Source organism: Phocoena sinus, chromosome X (assembly GCF_008692025.1).
Source record: "Phocoena sinus isolate mPhoSin1 chromosome X, mPhoSin1.pri, whole genome shotgun sequence".
Classification (NCBI taxonomy): Eukaryota; Metazoa; Chordata; class Mammalia; order Artiodactyla; family Phocoenidae; genus Phocoena; species Phocoena sinus.
Genome location: NC_045784.1, coordinates 36,836,674 through 36,856,966, shown reverse-complemented (window position 1 = coordinate 36,856,966; position 20,293 = coordinate 36,836,674). Strand labels below are relative to the sequence as shown.

General features: G+C 36.0%; 1 protein-coding gene across 5 annotated transcripts in view; it reads right to left on the bottom strand.

Annotated features, from left to right (window-relative positions):
- USP9X (ubiquitin specific peptidase 9 X-linked) overlaps positions 1–20,293 on the bottom strand; it is a 126,341-nt gene that overhangs the window by 6,401 nt on the left and 99,647 nt on the right. For 4 of the 5 annotated variants that reach the window (XM_032621023.1, XM_032621024.1, XM_032621022.1 and 1 more), the window contains exons 32-42: positions 18,582–18,772; positions 14,880–15,053; positions 12,305–12,446; positions 10,307–11,060; positions 9,796–9,919; positions 8,709–8,934; positions 8,060–8,189; positions 5,227–5,412; positions 4,539–4,759; positions 4,222–4,310; positions 234–390 (exon numbers count right to left, since the gene is read on the bottom strand). In XM_032621023.1, the coding sequence (XP_032476914.1) occupies positions 234–390; positions 4,222–4,310; positions 4,539–4,759; positions 5,227–5,412; positions 8,060–8,189; positions 8,709–8,934; positions 9,796–9,919; positions 10,307–11,060; positions 12,305–12,446; positions 14,880–15,053; positions 18,582–18,772 (2,394 nt within the window). The remainder of the gene's footprint in view (positions 1–233; positions 391–4,221; positions 4,311–4,538; positions 4,760–5,226; positions 5,413–8,059; positions 8,190–8,708; positions 8,935–9,795; positions 9,920–10,306; positions 11,061–12,304; positions 12,447–14,879; positions 15,054–18,581; positions 18,773–20,293) is intronic. The other variant, XM_032621026.1, reaches the window with a different exon arrangement.

The following is a 20,293-nucleotide window of genomic DNA, read 5'->3' as shown; positions in this document are numbered from 1 at the left end:
ATGCTTTTCAAAGGTAATTTTAAACGACAACTCCAAATTCTCGTAATTCTCTTCTTTTAAAACAGAATCCTTAATTCTGATTCAGATTTCTACAAAATTATATGTGTGTGTATATATATATACACACACACACACACACACACATATATATATATATAGAGAGAGAGAGAGAGCGAGAAAGCGAGAGAGAGAGAGAGAGAGAGAGAGAGAGAGAAAGGGAGAGAGACCCTCACCTGCAGAATCTGGTAAGCAACAGGACAATTGCTAAAGAGAGCTACCATACATTTTATACACTGGTATGCTCTTTTTTGATAGTGATTCTTAGAGCGCTGGATTGTGTCAAAGAGCCCATCTCGGTCATCTGGGATTCCTTTAAGTGCATTATGAATTCTGAAAGAGAACCAGATAAATAAAAACTTCTAAAATCAAATAGCAGCTAACATTACTGAGTGCCTACTATGTGCCATTCAATAAATGTCTTTGATGTAGTTATGTAATCTAATGCTAGACAGTAAGTCCTCTTCTTAAACCCTTGAACACAGATAAGAAAAACAGAGAGGTTAAAAGGCTTGCAACCCAAGGTCATATGGCCTCCTAGTACCAACTTATTACCAATCCAAAATGACAGATATCATATGATTCCAGTTATACAAGGTATTTAGAGAATAGGCAAAAATCAGAGAAAGCAAGAATAATGGGTACAGAGTTTCAGTTTGGGATGATGAAAAAGTTCTGGAGATGGACAGTGGTGATAGTTAACACAATATTGTGAATGTACTTAATTCCACCAAATTGTACACTTAAAAATGGTTAAAATGGTAAATTTTGTTATGAATATTTTACAATTTTTCAAAAAATATTTAAAAATTCACCTGCCTGCAATTCTACTCTAAGTTATATATCCAAGAGAATTGAAAACAGGTGCTTAAAAAGAAATACAAAACTTGTACATGAATGTTCACAACAGTATTATTCACAGCAGCCAAAAGGTGGAAACAACCCAAATATCTACCAACAGATGAACGAATATACAAAATGTAATGTACCCATACAATGGAATATTATTCAGCCATAAAAAGCAATGAAGTACAGATATGTACTCTAACATGGATGAATGTGAAAACATTATGCCAAGTGAAAGAAGCCAGATACAAAAGAACACATTGTATGATTCCGTTCATATGAGATGTCCAGGCAAGTCCTGGATATTTTGCCTATGCGCTGACAAATTCATAGAGATAGAAAGCAGATTAGTGGTTGTCAGGGGTTGGGGGATGGGAGGACTAGGGAGCGACTGCTTAATTGGGTTTGGATTTTCCTTTTGGAGTGATGAAAATGTTCTGGAATAAGACAGTGGTAATGGTTGCACAACATTGTGAATGTACTAAAAGCCACTGAATTGTATGCTTTAAAATGGTTAAAATAGTGAATTTTTACCTCAGTAAAGAAACAATACCTAAAAAACCTTTTGTATACCTTATATTTTACTTAATAGAACGTTCCAAATCAAAATTCAAGTTTGTTTTTTTGTATTACATGCATTTATAAAATCTGTTTTGTTTGGAAATCATGACTTTGTAATTTTGCAAAGTTTAATCATTTCAGACCACACAATCAACCATGTACAGGCTTCCTGCTATTTAATCTGAAACACTGCAGTGTATATTCTGTTTTTACCTTCAGTTTTGTCAAGTGATAATGAATCAACTGCTTTCAAATGCCGTTTTTATCAATATTCCCTCTCCCTCCCTTGTTCCCCAATGCTTAACGGTGCCAGGCCCACGGGAGATGCTCCATAAATACACACTGCTTACTAAATTACCTAAAAAGCCCACTATGAGAAAATTATTTTCAAGCTTGGTGCCAGGGACTCATAACAACAATCTTATCATTACACAAAAGTCAAATTCCCATGTTTAATTCGGCACACATGCCTTTAGCATTATTACTTGCTCTAATGAAACAAGAGAACTAAGATGTGGCTAATTGGCTTAAAGCTATAAATGCTTACAATATTTTCAAAAGAAAATAACGAAAAGTTAGATTCCATTTCAACCAACTCTTAAGTTTCAGATCCTCTGATCACATTGAGAAGAGTACTGGTAGTATGCAAAATAAGCAGCTATAGTTTTAGAACTACTAAATTTTGTGCTTAATGAAAATTGATTTCTGGTTTAATGCTATTTTTACAATATTAATTCAACTGTTGGAAATCTATGATGGTAATTCTGGTGAATAATTTGAAAATATTATTTCATAAATTCTGGCATTTGCAATCCCCACTAAGACTCAAGATTTTAATTTCTCTTTAAGCATTTTGTTGTTATAAAACTTGTAGGTATGTATGTATGAATGTATTTATTCATTTATTTTTTGTGTGGCCATGCTGTGCAGCATATGGGATCTTAGTTCCCCGACCAAGGACTGAACCCTTGTCCCCTGTAATGGAACCACTGGACTGTCAGGGAAGTCCCAGGTTTCTGTTTTAATTATTACACTGACAGATAGGAGGCAGTCTGTTATACAGATTGTCAATTGTTTCCCAACATAAACTCTTACACTATTGTCCATGTAGGGAGGGAAGTTATAAAATCTGGCAAAGTTGCCAACTAATTCCATAGTTCATCATCATCTGTATTGCTCTTGGGATTAAGGATAATGTATTAAGCTTTTATGTAAAAAGAGGAATTCTGGAGGAAGCTTAAGGGACAGCTAAGCTGGATAACCTTAGTCCTAAATTAATAAATATTAAAAATAAAATTTAAAAATTAAATAATAAAATAAAAATAAATAAAAAATTGCTAACTCCTAAACCTCATGTACGTATACTGAAAAACTAGTTATGGTTCATGCTCATTTATTCACGGATTCCATATCTGCAGTTTTGCCTACTTGCTAAACTTTATCTGTAATGGTAAAAATCAACTCTTTGCAATTGCAGTCACATGCAGAGTAGCAAAAACATCTGAGTTGCCCAACACACGTTCCCATCTGAAGTGGAACAAAGTGATATTCGGCATTGTTTTAGCTCATACTGTAAACAAGTATCCTTTTTCCCATCTATTTCAGTGACAGCTTTTCACATTTTTGTGCTTTGTGTTGATCTCACTGTTTAGAAAGGGCCTCAAATGTGTAGTGCTGGGCTTCCCTGGTGGCACAGTGGTTGAGGGTCTGCCTGCCGATGTGGGGGACGTGGGTTCATGCCCCGGTCTGGGAGGATCCCGCATGCTGCGGAGCGGCTGGGCCCGTGGGCCGTGTCCGCAGTGGTGAGAGGCCCGCGTACCACAAAAAAAAAAAAAAAAAAAAAAAAAAAAAAAAAAAAAAAGTGTAGTGCTGAAGTGCTGTCTAATGTTCTCTAAGCCCAAGAAGGCCGTGATGTGCTTTGCAGAGAAAATATATGTCAGATAAGCTTTGTTCAGACCCGATTTATTGTGAATTCAACGTTAATAAGTCAGCAATATACAGTAAATAAGGTGTCTTTAAACAGAAACACACATTAAAAAAAGGTTATGTATTGATTGGTTGAAAAAGAAAAAAGTAACCAGGGCTTCCCTGGTGGCGCAGTGGTTGAGGGTCCACCTGCCGATGCGGGGGACGCGGGTTCGTGCCCCGGTCCGGGAGGATCCCACATGCCGCGGAGCGGCGGGGCCCGTGAGCCATGGCCGCTGAGCCTGCGCGTCTGGAGCCCGCGTACCACAAAAAAAAAAAAAAAAAAAAAAAAGTAACCAGAGCCTGGCAAGAACCTAACCCTGTTTTTCCCCCAGGAGCAATGATTTAGTATTTGCTCATTCAGTGTTCACAGTGACTTTCAGACCGTAACTACCATGAATAATGGGAACTGACAGTACTTACTGAAGGCACTATATTTAGATAACCAAATGTTATCTCATGTAATTCTAAAACTAACGTAATCTAATCCTAAAATAACCCTAGAGCATCATTAATGAAATTGAAACATTTACAAAAAAATCCCCCCAAACAAAAAACACAACAATTGAAAGAGAAAGGTTAATATATTAAGTATGCAGCTTGGGCAATGAGAGCAAAAAGTAAAAAATGAAATAAAACTGTGAGGAAGGGGGGACCTTTTTATTCATTCTTGTCTTATGTTTTGTTTAAGATACATTTATTAGATATTCAAGAGGTAAAAAAAAAAATATGTGCCGACTGGTAATTTCAGTTACTCTAAAAGCTGGGCAAGGAACAAAAAAGGGTATCTACCTGTGAGTCTGCCAGGAGTCCTCAATCAGTAAGATTTGCAAAAGCAGATCCAAATAGGGCCGGAGTTCATAAGTATAGGAATATGCAACCTTTAAAAACAGGTAAGACATGGTGAAGAACTTATTTTAAAGCAGCAACAGTGGCGATCCTTTTGTAATGTGTAATGTATAAAAATATCAAATCACTATGTTGCACACTTAAAACTAATATAATTGTAAAGTCAATTATATTAAAAAAACTATTAAAAAATAAAAATATAAAATAAAGGAATAACAAATCAAATTATAGAGACATATGAATGTATATTTTCCTTTAACCTGCCAGAGAAGTTCACTGAGGACAGTAGATGAGAACTGAGGATTCTCCCAGCAGCAAAAACGAAGCAATTTGACGGTTTCCTCTGAGTTACTGCAGTCCTCAATGATTTTCTTCACATAACTTGTCCTCACAAATAAAATGTCTGCCACATTCTGCTGAATTGGCATTATAGGTTGTGATAAATTAGGATCACCAAAAGGATTGGGAAGAGGAGGATTACCTAGAATACAGATTTGTCATCAATGAAAAACTAATCGGCTTCTCTACAATAATACTCAGCTTTCACCACAGAAAATAGCTTATGAATTTTTTATTTTATGAAAATAATATTTTAAATCAAGTTTCCTGAGTACAACAAAGAAAGTAATATTAAGCATTATAATGATCACATATATCAAGATGATAAAATATAAAATTGAAATACCAACACTGGCGTTTTCTTTATATAAAAGTTAATTCTTAAAACTACTTCATAAACAAGGTACCAACCTCAGTAGCAAGTAGACAGAAAAATTCCCTTTAAATATGAGAAAAAGGTGCAGGACTCAAAATATAAAATATTCCAAAGCATGGACTTTCAGACTCTCATTTTATTTTTAAATATCTTTGGAATTACTTTGAATCAGGTACTATATATGGCCAGCAGTACTTTAAAACCAATGTAAAGAATGGAGTATTTGACTTTACCATTGATTGAAGACTGCATTCTTGACGAGACATTGCAGCATCGGATTAGCTGTGACACTACTGAGTATAATTTGCCTAATTCAGCATACTGATACTTGATTGGAGGACCTGGACCTTCATCTAAAGACACAAGCATAAAGGTAGCAGGTACACTCAATTTCAGAAGCTGTGTCTTCTCCGCCACACCTACAATAAAGAAGGGAGAAGCAGGAAGAGAGGGGAAGAATTATATGAGAGCAAAGAACTGGGACGGAAGGGCTTCATATTAAAATATTTTTCTACAACTTTTATGATCAGAAGATCACTTTTACTTAGCATTCAGAGTATTATTTAATCAGAACCAAAAATCTACCGAGTTAGTATAACTGGATTTAAGTACTGAAATGGTTAAACGGTGACTATGACATTCCAATCCTACTGGGCATAAGGAAGAGAAACACCTTCTATGGCCTGGGGAGTCTCGGGAACTGCCTAGTCTGCAATCCTCATCATTAGGTGAATGACGAAAACTGAGAAATAAGAATTCTTTTATGAACTGCCTTTCTTCCTCAGCCAAGCTTCTTGACGCCTAAACTTGTTCCCTCTACTTTCTCGTCTTCCCAGTCCTAAACCCATGCCTATTTGGCTTCTGCCCCCTTTTCTGGTTTAAAGCTAAGGAACAGTTCTCAAACCATAACCATTTCCTTTCTTGGGTTCCTGACTTATTTTCTTTCTACCTCTTCTTCTTTGTGAGTCCTCCTTCCTGTCTTCAAAAGTGATGGTCCTCAAAGTTCCCACGTCAGGCTATCTTCTCACACCATATGCCTTCCCTGGACGATCAAACCCACTCTAATGGCTTCAAGTTCCAGCTATTTTCATTCAGCTGATTCCAAAATATTTCCAGACAAATAGATCACCGCTCTACTGGACATCTCTATTTGGGTGTCACAAAGACTCAAGTTCCCTGTCCACGTTCTTCCTCCTGTGTTTCCCCTCTCAGTACATGGCACTACTTCCTGCTCAGTTTGTCAAGTTGGAATTCTGGGCATCATTCTTAACATCTCTTCCGTGTTCCCCTTCCCTGAATATCCAATCACCAAATCCTACTGTCCTTATCTCCAATAAAAAGCACCAGAATCTGACTACTTGTATCCCGCTCACTGCCAGTTCCTCAGTATAAGCCACAACAATTTTCTATCTATAAATTACTTTAACAATCTCTGGTCTTACTCCCCAATAATCCATTCCACACTGCAGCCTGGATCTTTCTAGAAGCCATGTCTATTCAAAACTCTACAATGGCTCATCAATGCTCTCAGGATAAAGTCCAGAATCTCTCACAAGGCTTGACAGAATAGCACAATTAGAAAATTCTGCTCACCACTCCTGCCATCCCCATATTACATCAGTTCTAGTCAGACTGAATAACTTTCATTTCCTCCAATGAGCCATGCTGAGTTTATTCCAAGTCTCTGCACCTGCTGTTCACTCTGGATGGAAAGACTCAACCGACCAATTCCCACATCTTCCCCACTAAGTCCCCCACACTCCCCCTATGATGTACTTCCATAGCACTTTGTATTTTCCCCATTATAGCCACAAACATATTTTATGGCAAGTACCTTTTAACTTGCTTCTATACTCCATTAGAAAATAGGTGTCTTATTTATTGCCATGTTCCAAGAAGTATAATAAATACAGGTCCATCCACAAATCCCTTATCTGAAATCCTAAGATTCAAACAGCTCTTAACATCAATATAAACAAAGTTCATTCATAAACTTGCTGTGAAAATCTGGCCTGAACTGACAAGAGGCTATGCACAGTCTTCAATCATCCCCTCTCAGTGTGAATATTCACGTGTATGATTACAAAGTGCTGTTTCAGACCCTGCTCTAGGGATGTTACATAATTCAGGGCATATGGGCTATTTTACCTTTCTTAAAACCAAACAGTCTGAACCACAAAGCTTATCTATCTGGTCCTAAGGATTTCGTATTCAAGTTTATAGACCCATATTTGCTTTTAGCAGGGAAATTTTAATTAGATTAGATTATGGACCAACGATGCATGTTTTCTGAACAGGGAATACCTAAAAAGGGAGTTGAACAGAGTGAGATTTTTATAAATACCTAAGAATTGGCATTTCTAAGTGTGAAATACAGATTCCCCTTATGCTTGTTTGCGTAAATATTCTTTTCAACTACAAATATGCAAGCATCTCCAGTATGGGAAGGTAAGGGAAAAGACGACAAACGCAAAGTAGAATGTTGCTTATGTTAAAAGGGCCATGGATCAACTGGCGATTGGTAAGTTCATGCACAAAAAACCTGGAATGACAGGGATGTTTGGGTTTAGAACTTAACATAAATAACAGGTAATTTAAGTGAATATTTATATTATCCCCGATTTTAATTTAGTTTACGTCAACAAAAACTTACGTACAGACTAAGTCCTTTACCCAAACTTGGTGAGTATTACACACCCAGGGACCTTTTGAAAATGTGGATTCCTTGTGTTAGCTCTGAGAATTCTTATTCAGTTGGTTTGGGATGGGGCCCAGGCATCAGTATTTAAGAAAAAAAAAGGTCTAGCACCACTACTTTAGGAGATAAAAATATGATTAAGATACAGATTTTGACCTGTGTCTGGTGCAGAGATAAGACACATGCATAAATAATGATAAAGTACAAGGTGAAAAGTGCAGTGTAAAAAAAAAAGTTTCAAATAAAATTCACAATAGGTTTTATGGAACACTGTTTCTATTTTAGACCAGGTTATATTTCATCATGTGACTTACATGACTTCATTACTTAATACATTAAAAGAGAATTATGAAAACTTAAATTCTTACCTAAATTGGCATACATTACAAACAGGTTGAAATACTGCTGTAAATGACGCCCATGCTCTGAAACTTCTCTTCTCAGTAGATTTAGTACTGCTCTTAGTAAGTGATCACTCAGGCTTAAGTTGTCATAAGCCTGTAAAGGATAAAACATTGGTTGTGTTTCAGCAACAAGGTGCAGGTACAATATAATTCTCTTTGCATGAAAAACGGACATGCACATATACATGTTAAATATAGGCAGAAATTTCTGGAAGGACTGATCACACAAGAAATGATTAAAAAGGGTTGCTTTTTAGGAAAGGGGATGAAGATCCAATGTAGATTTCATTATAGAGGCTTCATACTGTTCTAAGCTTTAACAAATGGAAGTCCATTTAAATTTATATACAATTTATGTAACAGTTAAGTGTATAACTAAGCCACTGAATGTAACTGAATTAACAGAAAATTCCGCTATGTTTTAAAGAGCCAATAGTCACTATTCACTGCTGGGAAGTACTTTTAATGGAACTCATATAAACATTGAGTTATCGGACTATCTGGTTTACGTGCTCATGCACGTTTGTTAGGTAAATATATCAAACAGATGCACATATATTTGTGACTTCAACTTCCAGGAAACAGAACTTATTTCTGTTAACTGGGCAATTACCTGACTAGAAGGTCCTGGAGATGCAAAAGGTGAAGGACATGGCCCATCTTGCAAGGAAAAATGTGCAATAAAAACTATAAGTTTTGCAAATGCACCTCTCACTTCTGCACTAGGGCACTCCAGAAGGTATTCAGAGAAGCGATTTGAAACATTAAAAAGGACACTGTGAGCAAACCAAAAACGTACATTCTTGCTGTGACGAAGGAGAATACATAATGCATCGTACCTAAGACAAAACCAAACAAAAATCTATGAATATCGATTCAGTAACATGTTTCCTGTAGTATAGGGATGGGTCTCTAGGAACCAAACCAAAAAAAAAACATCAAAGAACTTCTTTTACTACTGGAGGGAGAGAACCAGCAATGGTAGCTTCTAGTACTAATATTAAAAAGATAAATACTATGACTTGGTCTATTCTCACAGAGTGACAAAATAAATAGACGAAAACTTATACAGTCCTCTACAAATCCGTGACCAAACTCTTTCTAGGTTCAATGACAAAACAATAATCCCCATTCCCTTAACATCTTACTACTAGAATAGTAAGTAAATATTTTTAAATCGAGGTATTATAATGGCCTCTAAATTTATACAATTAGAAACTTAAACTCATTTTAAGTTTCTACCTTTTTAATCTATGGCTGAATTTAATCTAGGGAAGCTAAAATGTTAATACTTTTGTGATTAGATAGCTTAGACTTTTAAGTATCATCCTGTAATGTTTTGTACAGAGATGTCAAAGATATGATACAAGGTAACAGAAGCAGAAGCCAACTTCTGAATAATAAAAGGTGGTATTTAATCTCAGTAATTATTTTTTTAAATTTATTTTTTATACAGGTTCTTATTAGTTATCTATTTTATACATATTAATGTATATATGTCAATCCCAATCTCCCAATTCATCCCACCACTCAGTAATTATTTAAATATGATTTCTCTCACTATCGCTACCAAGATTTTTTAAATTCTGCATTCCAAATCTGAAATGAGATTATCATGGCTTGGAAAAAATAAAGCAGTATATTAAAGAACCAAACTAAATGCCAGTAATAATAGGAATGAAAATTCAAAGCAATGATACCAATCACTGGCAGAGCCACGGACTACTTTCTTGGTGTGAAATCCTGTGGTAAAGAGGAACCTAGCGGCAAGTTGAATACTAATCATAGTGATTTCTTCTGCTTCAGGCAACAGGTGATCTTGCCCTAAAAATAAAATGTAGATTAAAAAATAGTCAAATTTCTGTGCTCAAACCCCATTTTCATTTTCAAAAAACAAATCTGCATTATCAACAATTTTCCAAGTACTATGTTAAAACCCCTGGGCTACTTATGAAATAATTCTTAGTAGTTCAGTAAAGCACCCTTCAACTAATGCTTGAGTAAAAAAACCAAACTGTTGTAGCGAACAAAAGCTCCTCTGTCTCCAAATGGCAAGACAATATATACCACTCAAAGGTAACAGTCATCTGAAACATGACTTTAGAACAACCAAAAAGAAAGAAAACGAACATGTTGATGCCTGCTAAGAAACCCTGCAAGTAAAAGAAGAGGTATGCTTTCTTACTAAGAAGCTAAATTCTTGATACTTACCTGGAGGAGGATTTAAGTAAACACCATTACACGTAAGCAGTTTTTTCATAAACTGAAAATATTCCATACTGTACTGCATTCGGTTATGCATGAACTGCACATTCTGTTTCCGCACACTTCTCTCAATGGCTGATGGCATAATGATCTGATGCGGTCTTGTGGTGATAGCAAGCTCTGATATATACCTTATCAACTCATCACCTTGGTCTATTGTGTCCAATCGTTCATAAAAAAGTATATAAGCATTCCACCACCTTTTCTGGCGCCTGTATGACATGCGCTTCATCATGTGATCAAATACTTCTCCCATGTACTCTCCACCAAAACACTGGTTTTTCATTTCTTCATCATCATCCATTTTACATTCAGTTACATCTCCATCATCAAATTTATACCAGCGATTTCTCTCGCCATCTCCTCCGTTCCTTTGAATGATGTAAGAGTAGTAATGTCCCCCGCTCGCCTGACCACTGTGTACGAGCACCCCCACAAGTCTGTATTTCGTGCTTCCTGTTGGCTCACTGTCAGACTGCTCATTCTGTTGTATCAACTGACTCTCTGGGTTTACGTTATCTCCTTCCAGCTTTGCAACACCGGCAACTGTGTAAGGTTCCATGTCCAGTTCGCGAGGAAATTCAAAATAATCATTAAACTTGATTGCACATTCTCTTTCCCAGTCATAGTCGAATCGTTTTAGTTGGATAGCAAGAACAGGAGGTAATTTTTTAATAAGCAAGCGCTTTACAGTATCAACCTAAAATGAACACAGCAAATTACTAGATGTTCTCTTATAATCCACTGCAAAAAACCCACAAAATTTAAAACTCTACTATTAAATTCTCAGGATTAATCTGAAATTTTAAGTATAAACAAATACATGATAATGAACATAATCAGAGCATTTCTGTCAGTTGATATTTTTAAAATGTTCACTAAAACTAATACGAAGTAGCTGATGCCTTTTGCTACAACTTGCAAAAATTAGTGATATAGACATCATTCGCTGTCTGATTTCTATATTGGAAGTGCTATCTAACCATTATTACTTGTTTGATATTTACTGTTATTTTAATGAAGTTTGCTGTGAGCAAACTACAGAAATATAATAGTAGCAGCTAATATTTATTGGGCAATTAGGTACCAAGTTATATGATGCTAAGTGCTGTCCAAGTAGTAACATGTTTAATCCTCCCAACGCTCCCAACCCTGAAACTTAAGGATGAGAATTAGGAGTAGTAAGAGATAACTTGCCTCAAGTCTTAAGAGCTGTGAGCGGCAGGGAGTATGGCTTTATAGCTCATGATCTCAACCTCTAGATTTTAATATCTCTCTAAGTGGTATGTAACGTCAAAACAATACAGGTGACTTACAGGTGAGAGGGCTTGGGAACCCAGAAAGATACACATTATTTACCATATGTATGCGTAAATTGTCTCTCCTAAAGAACTGTTAAATGCCCACAGGCAAAAACCAATCAAGTGAGTCTAAAAATCTGATCCAAGTGGTTTAAAAAACACAGGTGGTAGAAGAAATCTTTTGTGGCTAAAGTAATTAACGGTTTGGCTTCAGCAAACTTCTTGGTCTTGGGTAGCAACTCTGGACATGAGAGAAGTGTTTTCCTCTATGAGCTCTGTAGCTTCGAGGAGTTCAAGAGCAGGTGGGTTGAATATGGATGAAAAGCGCCTGTGTAACTCAGACAAGAGACTGATATTAAGCTACTATGACCTCTAAAGTGATTCACTCTTATCTTCACCTGTTTTCCCTAGCCCTTCTGGCACTATTTTCTCTCAATTGCCTTTACCTGACAAACCTTTCTCTCAATCATCTTTACCTGACAAACCTTTAAGTCAGTTATCTTAACTACCTCTCTGTTACCACTATAACAAAGCAGGGTAGGGAATAAAGAGGGTGAATTTTGAGAACAAACAAAAACAACCATTCTTCCAAACCCATTAAATGTAATCATAATTATTTTAAACAAAACTGGGCAATTCATACCTTTTTATTGCATTTTTCACAATGATAAGCATTTGCACCTTCTAATAAATCTCCTTTGACATATTGTTCCAAAGAATCAAGAAGATTTTGGTGATTTCTAATGTCTACATTCAAAGTCGTAAAAGATTCTTCACACTCGTATCTAAAGATATTATTTAAGAAATGATCAGAGAATTTATTCCTTAGTTTTCTAAACATCTTATTTAGTTATGGACTCAATGAAAACTACTTTTGCAATTTTTATAACATAACACAAAACCCATTAAGTCATAAAATGTTACCAATAAATGAGTTACCATTTATGGGTCACTTATCCTCTGCTGGGCATACATTAGGTTGTTTACACACTACATATAACAGGTGCTTTGTCTTCATGACAAATATTTCTCTATCACCATCTCCACGTCAGAAATGAGGGAAGTGGGATTCAGGATGTGAATTTGGTCAAGATTACTAGGTGAAATGGTGTTTTCAAGCTAGGTCTGTCTGGTTTCACATCTCAATCTCTTTATAGTCTACCATGCTGCTTCCACCATCATCTGTTTAGATCTATTAATGAGCTGAATTTTTAAATGTTTCTCCTCTTCTGTAATGGAAACCTTACTAAAGCACAAGTTTAAACACAAATGAATACAGGATAAGCAATGTGAATAGGAGCCACAATCCCACCTTGTGGCAATTTTCTACCAAAGGACTTTTCAGATTTCTGGTGAGACATATTCATGCATTTAGAACATGGGATGTGAGGAATTCATTCTCAACCATTAAATTCATTCACTCAACAAATACACTGAGTGCCTACCATGTTTAAAGCCCTGTGGATAGTCAATGTTTAAGACAGTCCCTCATATTTAGGGCTTTTCAATTTAGTTAGGGGAAAAAGGTACACAAATAAAGGCATTTATAAGTGACATGAATGGAATATGAAGTATTAAGCAAACTGTTACTATAACTGGGGAACAGCCCATAGAAGAGAAAAGAGAAATTAGATTTTATGATTCCAGTTAAAAACTACGACATTTGAAGCTGAGAAGTCAGCAAAGTTTTTCTGTAAAAGGCCAGAGAGTAAATATTACAGGCTTTTTTGGGGCCATGAGGTCCCTATGGCAACTACTCAACTCTGCTGTTATAGTGAAAGCGGTCAGACAGTAAGTAAAGGAGTGGGTATGTTCCAATAAAACTTTACAAAAACAGATGCAGGGCTGGATTTGACCTATGGTCCATAGTTTGTTAACCCCTGCTCTTGATAAATAAATACCCTAAAACAGATTGTCTCAGGACCCTTTATGTAACCTTCCAACATAGAGAATGGACTTGAGGACACGGGGAGGGGGAAGGGTAAGCTGGGACGAAGCGAGAGTGGCATGGACATATATACACTACCAAATGTAAAACAGATAGTGGGAAGCAGCCGCATAGCACAGGGAGATCAGCTCGGTGCTTTGTGACCACCTAGGGGGGTGGGATAGGGAGGGTGGGAGGGAGACGCAAGAGGGGGGGGACATGGGGATATACGTATACGTATAGCTGATTTACTTTGTTATACAGCAGAAACTAACACACCATTGTAAAGCAATTATACTCCAATGAAGACATTAAAAAAAAAAAAAAGTTGCCCAGTCTATGCAAACAATTTTATGGCCTTATCCAGAATGAGTAGTTTAGCATTTACATATAGTATTAGCACTCCCTCAATCATTTTCCTTGTGTTCAAAAATAAAGCACATACACACACAACCTATGACTGTATATAATGCTGTTTAGACTTGCAGAAAATACTATCCTACTGTGATTGTCTGGTGAGAAGGGATTTCAAACCAACATTAAATGACAACATACAAGAGAAGTTCCAAAGTAAAACTTCCATACAATAGGCATAAACGTGTATCTATCAGTAATGAACTTTAATAGTTATTTAACTATTTTCAATAAGAGCCCTTAATCAACTTCCCCGTTAAGAAAACCAAAAACCAAAAAAAACCAGAACCCAATTTGTTTAGTCAACTTTTTTTTTTTAGTCAACTTTTGCTATAAAGATTTTGTGTGGGAAACATACCTTAAAGACAATGACAGTAATCAATGCTATTTTCAAAAAGTCAGTATTTCATTTGTATAGGAAATAGTGCTCCATGCCTGTTATCTTCTAAACTTAACATATTTACAATATTGTAACTATTTTAATTCTAAGATAAAGGGCAAATTCATAAGTAATACCTGTAGCTATGCAAAATGCCATTTTATTTTCTTAGGCATGATCATACATAAAAACACGTAAGAGTATGAAATAGTAAGAGCTTAGGTGGAGTTAAAGGAACCAAATATTATTTGACAAAAACAAACAGACCCATAAAGTTCATGAGACTTTTCTGTACTCTTAGACTTCATTGTAATAAAATGAGAAAACAAACAACCTCCCCCCCCCCCCCCCCCCCCGCCACAGTAGTAAGGTATGCGCAATATGTAATTCATCCAGCCTCAGGTATTTAGTAAGCGGTAGCGTACTTCACTTTTGTACATAACTAATAGTAAAAATAAACAGTACAACATACACTTTAAGTATGAAATTAGCACTTACCTATGTGGGCAGCCTTGGCAAATCTTCTGATCAGCAAAGGAACCTCCTAAAACTTTACTTAGCATAGCTGGGTGTCCTAAGGCTTTCAAAGCTTCATCTAAACTATCCACCAATGAATTAAAAAATTCTAAAGCATCATGTTGTTCACGAAGATTAACAGGCTCACCCCAAAGCCTAAGAAATGAATGGAGTAAAATATGTAATGTGCGACACTCCCAAAACAATATATACAATATATTTTTCAGGAAAAAAGCAATACAACCACAAATGACACCACAAAAACTGAGATTTTATTCCTCAACTACAGGAAGTAGAAAAAAACAAATGCCATTTATGTATCAATTGCTGTGGGGAAGAAAGTGAGATTCATAGTAAAAGTGGTACTTCAGTGGGGAAGAAATACCATGAAACTACTGGTGTGGCTGGATGGACAGTATAGCTCCAAGAAGGATGGTTTCTGTAGGTAATATAGTATAAGCATGCATTTTGAATCCAACTGAAGACGCTGTTAAAATTGGGTGGCTGATCTCACTCTTACGCAGGTAATTACTACTTCATTTCTTTCATTTTGCTTAAATTTTGGGTTACAGATACAGTGCAAAGATAATATTTACTCTTAATTAAATTCACTTTTCCGATCGAAAAGAGAAAGGTTTGACTTGTTTTACAGTTCATCTCTTTTGAATAATCTGAGGATTTAAATTCGGTAAATCAATCCTGAGAAAAGAAAATATCAATTATGTGAATGATAAAATGAGAAGTGATACTAATAAAACCTAGGCACTGCTGGAAACTATGACATCTAATTTTGTATTTATAACGTAATATACATTGAGAATATAAGTGAATTCATTCAAGCAACAGATATGACACATTTAAGTATGCAAGAGGAACTGTCTTTTAATAAATTCCTTTGTAACACTTTTACTACGTAGCAAATAATCTCACCCTAATTATATTTCAGCTGTTAAATTTGCATATAGTGAGTTAGAAATCAAATATATCACTTGTTAAAAGCTATTTTACAATGGAGAGATTTGTTAAGACACCAAGGGATCAAAGCTAACATCACCAATAATCAGATAAACTGATACATGTGCCTCTGAATGCAATGAGAAGCATATAATAACATCACCTATGTAGTTTTCTTGCCAAAAAGTTTAACCTGAATCTAACATGGGGAAATAATCATACAAATCAAGGAAGTACCATAAAGGTCATGACAAGTTAGGGAGATTATTTTAGAGAATACTAAAGAGGTAACAACCTAATTCTTGTGATTCCTTCTAGGATACCAGTCTGGAATTGGAAAAAAAAAAAAAAAAAGAATATTTTGGGGAAATGGAAATACATATTGCTGAATATCAGGCGTTACTAAATATTAAATTTCATGCATGTGATAATTGTATTAAACATTACGTAGGAAAATGTCCTTATTCTTAGAGGATACATTTGGAAGCATGTAGAGGAGTTAAAGTGTCATATTTGCAACTATCAACTCGTTTAGAAAAAACAAACAAAAACCAAAACCCAAGTATACATATAAGCAAATATGGCAAAATGTTAACAATTGGTAAATCTGGGTAAAGAGTATATATCATAAAGGTGATTATTATACTACTTTACCTTTTCTGTTGGTTTGAAATTCTTCAATATAAAAAATCGGGGGTGGGAAATGTGGTTAACTAACCCACATGTATATCTAGAGTATACTATGTATAGAGTATATTATGTGTCTAAAGTGTGGATAATCCAAAAGTGCTAGTCTAGACAAACTGCGAGCTCCACTAGCATAGGGAGTAATTAATTGAGAAGTCAAAAATGCAAGGGCATTATAAGATAAGCAATAACTATAACTGAATGACAAATTTTAAGACAAAAGCTCAAAAAGCTTGAGAGTAATCTGGAAGAGGAAGAACAGAAATGCTAAAAGCCTTATGGCAGAGACGAGACAAGCTAGAGAAAGAATAAGAACGGGAATAGTCAGAGAGGAAGATGAGAGGTGCTGAGAGGTGATGGGACCAAAAGAGCAAAAGCAGAGCTGGGAAGGAGGGTGGTGCATGCAAGCCAATAAGTATGGATTAAGTAGGGGGCCTAGTTAGAGGAATTTATACGGTGAGTCATTGTATTATAAAGCAGTGGTTTCAAAAGAAATCTAAGTAGTATCCTTGTAGGCAAAAGGGGAGCTGAGCTGCTCTGATCGAAGCAGGGAAGGTGGACAAGAGTGGCAGTGTCAGGTGACCCTTTGCTTCCCCTGCTCTCAGCTGTCTGGGAGATACCTTGAAGGGATTCTAAGGAGTATTATTTACAGGAATCTCCTGGTGGTTCAGTGATCAGGACTCTGTGCTTTCACTGCAAAGGGCTCAGGTTCAATCCCTGGTTGGGGAACTAAGATCCCACAAGCGTGCAGTGTGGCCAAAAAACAGAAAAAAAAAAAAAAAAAAAAAGTAGTAGTATTTAAAAAACCCAATGCTATGAAGGATTATAGCATTCTCATACACAGTACAGATATGTGGTTGTGCTACAGTATTTTAGCACAGTGCACGACATGATAGGCGATGATAAAAACAAATGAAATAAATGAAGCCAGAGAAATAAGATCAAGACATAATCGAAGATTTTAAAAAAATTAACAACAACAAAACCCAACGTATTTATCGCACCTTTCCTATAAAATTGTACATTAGAATAGCCAAAGAGTTGCTATGGGGAAGTTTTCCTTTATAGATCTCCTCTAAAAAATGAAAGAATGATAAAATTAGAATGTTGCCATTTTGTAATCCTCATGAAATGCTGCATTTAGGCAATGATGATCAATGGCTGTTATAAGAGACAGACAGACATTATGTACTTCTCACTGAGGTCATCGTTATCACCTATGAAGCAAGCCTTGTCTATCTGCTCCAAAAAAAGAAAAATCACACCTGAATTTGATCAAGCCTCTGGCTCTCACTACCTATTTATATGACATACAGGGGACTGAGGAAAACAGAAAACACCACAAGGATCCCATCAATAAAATCCAGATGGGAAAATTTACAGAGCTAACTACTTTTTTTCTCCCCAACAAATAACTACAAGGGTGAAAAAAGATTAGAAGAGACTAAAGAGTCATGTCAACATCTGCAGCATATGGACTTCACTTGGATCATGATTTCAAAAAATTTATAGTAAAAAAGTTATGAGGTAATTGGGTAAAATCAGACATTGACAAGGATATTAAGGAATTTTTATAAGACGTAATAGTATCATGGTCACGTTAAAAAAAAAGACGTTAGAGATACACACTGACACATTTATGGATGAAATTATGTATCTGCTTCAAAACAATCTAAAAAGTAGATGGCAGTGTAGATTAAATAAGATTGGCCGTGAATTGACAACTGTTGAAGTTGAGTGATGAATACATAAGAGTTCATACTCTTCTCCCTACTTATGTAAATATTAGAAGCTTTCAAAATAAAAAATTATTAACATCTGAAGAGACTAAAGAATGCTGCCTCTTACTATGACACTTTCTACCTCCTTTGGAGACAATGAGAAAACAAACCTAACTACGAAGTAAAGTTTGATTATTACTACTGCTTAAATACTAAACATAAAAGTGCCTTCCAGTATAGGTTTTAGAAGTTTAATGTTAGTGTCATGAGATAGTCATAAAGGTTTAAGCAGTATCCCAATTACTATTCATCCATAGTTTACCTGAACTGTTTCCAAAATCCTCTGGGTACATAGTACTGTAGTCGAGAAGCAGCTAAATGACCAAAGATGACTTGAAGGTGTCTTAGAACACCAATATTGTACTCTTTCCTATCTTCTGTTTTACTTAATGCTGGTTTCTCTTCAAACTGTTGAGGGTATCCAAATACATCATCTCTGGGATCAACATTGCTCTAGAAACCAAAAGTTATCATTAATGAGCTAACCTAACTTCAAAGTATAGTAAAAATATGTTGAGACAAATGCTATACGATTAGTGAACAAATCACCTGTACTTCTATTTATTTCCAAAGCACTTAACTTTCAATTTATAAATTTTAGTTTACAGTATCAGTGTTTATATCCTCACCCCTTTCACATAAGAGTTGTCATAAAGGAATAACCCTCACTAAGTATCGTAGAGGTAGGTAATATAGCAAAATACAGTAGAGTGATTAACTTAGACTGAACTGGATACAAATGCAGGCTTTGCTACTTATAAGCTAAGTAACTTTGAGCAATTAAGTGCCTCATGTGTAAATGGGTTAACATATTCTTCATGTAGCTGTTGTGAGAATTATAATGAGACAATGTATATAGAGTGCTCAGACTTGTAAACATTCAATACAATATACATATTAAGATTAGTTGGAAAAACTACATATCCATATGCAAAGGAATAAGGTTGGACTTTTCCCTAACACTATACACAAAAATTTACTCAATACAGATCAAAGATTTGAATGTAAGAGCTAAAACTATGTAACTCCTAAAACATAGAGCAAAAACTTCACGACACTGGATTTGACAATGATTTATTGGATATGACACCAAATGCACAGGCAACGAAAGAACAGAGACATACTGGACCTCATGAAAATGATAAAGTTCTGTGCAAAGAAATTGGAACCCTTGCACACTGTTGGTGGGAAATGTAAAATGGTGCAGCCACTGTAGAAAACAGTTCCTAAAAAAAATTAAAAATAAAACTATAAAATGATCCAGCAATTCCACTTCTGGGTAAAACACCCAAAAGAACTGCAAGAAAGGTCCTGAAAAGATATTTGTACACCCATGTTCAGAGCAGCATTACTCACAATTTTGAATTCCACCAAAAGGTGGAATCAGGGACTTCCCTGGCGGTCCAGTGGTTAAGACTCCATGCTCCCAATGCAAGGGAAGCGGGTTTGATCTCTGGTTGGGAACTAAGATCCCGCAGGCCACGCCGTGTGCACCACCGCCCACAAAAAGGTGGAAGCAACCCAAATGTCCACTGATGAATAAATGGATAAACAAAATGTGGTATATACATTCAAAGGAATGTTATTCAGCCTTTAAAAGAAAGGAAATTCTGACACATGCTATGAAATGGTCGTTACGTTAAGTCAAACAAGCCAGTCACAAAAAAACAAATACGGTATGATTCCACTTATATGAGGTACCTAGAATAGTCAAATTTATAGAGATGGAAAGAGAATGGTGGCTGCAGAACTCTGTGTGGGACGTGGATGTAGAAATAGACAATGTCCAGTCCCTGCCCATGAGAAACTTAGTCTAGGGAAGGAAAAAAGCACACAGGCAAAAAACCAAAACCAAAACACCCCACAGTGCAATGGGGTGCTGAGACAACACAGAGCAGAGGGTACCATGAGAGCAAAGTTGAGATACCTTATTTGAACTGTATCATACTTTGTCTGCTGGTACAATTAGCTATC